Source organism: Etheostoma spectabile, chromosome 11 (genome assembly GCF_008692095.1).
Source record: "Etheostoma spectabile isolate EspeVRDwgs_2016 chromosome 11, UIUC_Espe_1.0, whole genome shotgun sequence".
Classification (NCBI taxonomy): domain Eukaryota; kingdom Metazoa; phylum Chordata; class Actinopteri; order Perciformes; family Percidae; genus Etheostoma; species Etheostoma spectabile.
Window position 1 is genome coordinate 19,725,248 of NC_045743.1, and position 1,181 is coordinate 19,726,428.

The 1,181-nt window shown below is 37.4% G+C and overlaps 1 protein-coding gene across 1 annotated transcript in view; it reads right to left on the reverse strand.

The window, feature by feature from the left end:
• Window positions 1-1,181, reverse strand: part of dnajc10 (DnaJ (Hsp40) homolog, subfamily C, member 10) — a 50,640-nt gene that overhangs the window by 17,040 nt on the left and 32,419 nt on the right. The window contains exon 7 of the mRNA XM_032529532.1: window positions 797-927. Coding sequence (XP_032385423.1) covers window positions 797-927 — 131 coding nt within the window. The remainder of the gene's footprint in view (window positions 1-796; window positions 928-1,181) is intronic.

Here is a 1,181-nt window from a genome sequence, read left to right on the forward strand (position 1 = left end):
GTGTGTGTGTGTGTGTGTGTGTGTGTGTGTGTGGGGGCGGCTTATACACTCTCCCATGCTAGCAGTCTAAAATCGTCTATTTCATCTGCTTTTATATGTTTAACTGTTTTTAACTGCTCTTTAATGTTAACTTTTTGCAATGTAACTTTTATTTTCGTATTTAATTTTGACTGTTTTTAACTGCTCTGTGATGTTTAATTTCTTGTACTGCACTGTAACTTTTCTTATTTTAATCGTTTTTTGTAAAGCACTTCGAATTGCCCTGTTGTTGAAATGAAAAAGACCTGTTTTATACAGCCTATTTTTAAAACTCACGGAAGAAAGTCATAGCGTTTGTGATGCAGTTGGCTCGTAAAATTAAGTTACTTAAAAATTAAATCAAGAAAAGGAGTAAATCAAGATTGCAATTTTATAACGATTAATCGTGTCGGCCTACTGCAAGACAAGGTGTGATGTACATAACGGACGAGTAAAAAAAGCAGGATAACAGTTAAGAATAGGTACATGTTATTTAAATTGTTTAAGTTTTGTTAACAGTTTGCCCGATATTGTCAGTGCTTCATAAAAATCATATTAGTTTACAGTACATGAACTGAAATGGACTCCTTTGTTATTTTCAAAGGGAGACATGGCAAAATAGATAATAGATGACATTATCCCAACAGAATTAACCTCAGACTCCAGGTAAATAGAAGTTACAACTGGTTCACAAATCTGAATTTAACTAATAATCAAAGTATACTACGGAGGAGGCACAGAGTTAGGAACCAATGAATGATCTGAATGTTAGACAGACCTGTCCCGCTCTGAAGACAAACAGACTGGGGTAGCTGGTGATGCCTTTGCTCCTGCAAAGATGGTTGTTGTCTCCACAGTTCACTGCTCCAATCCTGAGGACTCCGTCCATCTCTTTGGCAAACTCACTCCCTTGAACAGACTACTTCGTTGAGAGGGAGAAAGACAGACAGCGTTAGTTACAGAGAAAACAACACGTTAGGTTACCGAGAACAGAACACGTTTAGTTATCGAGAAAGACCATACACTTAGTTTAGTTACAGAGAAAGACTGACACGTTAGTTACAGAGAAAGACTGACACGTTAGATAGACATATGTTCGGCAGGCAGACAGACACGTTAGACAGACACATTAGTTAGAGAGAAAGACAGGCACGTTAGACAGA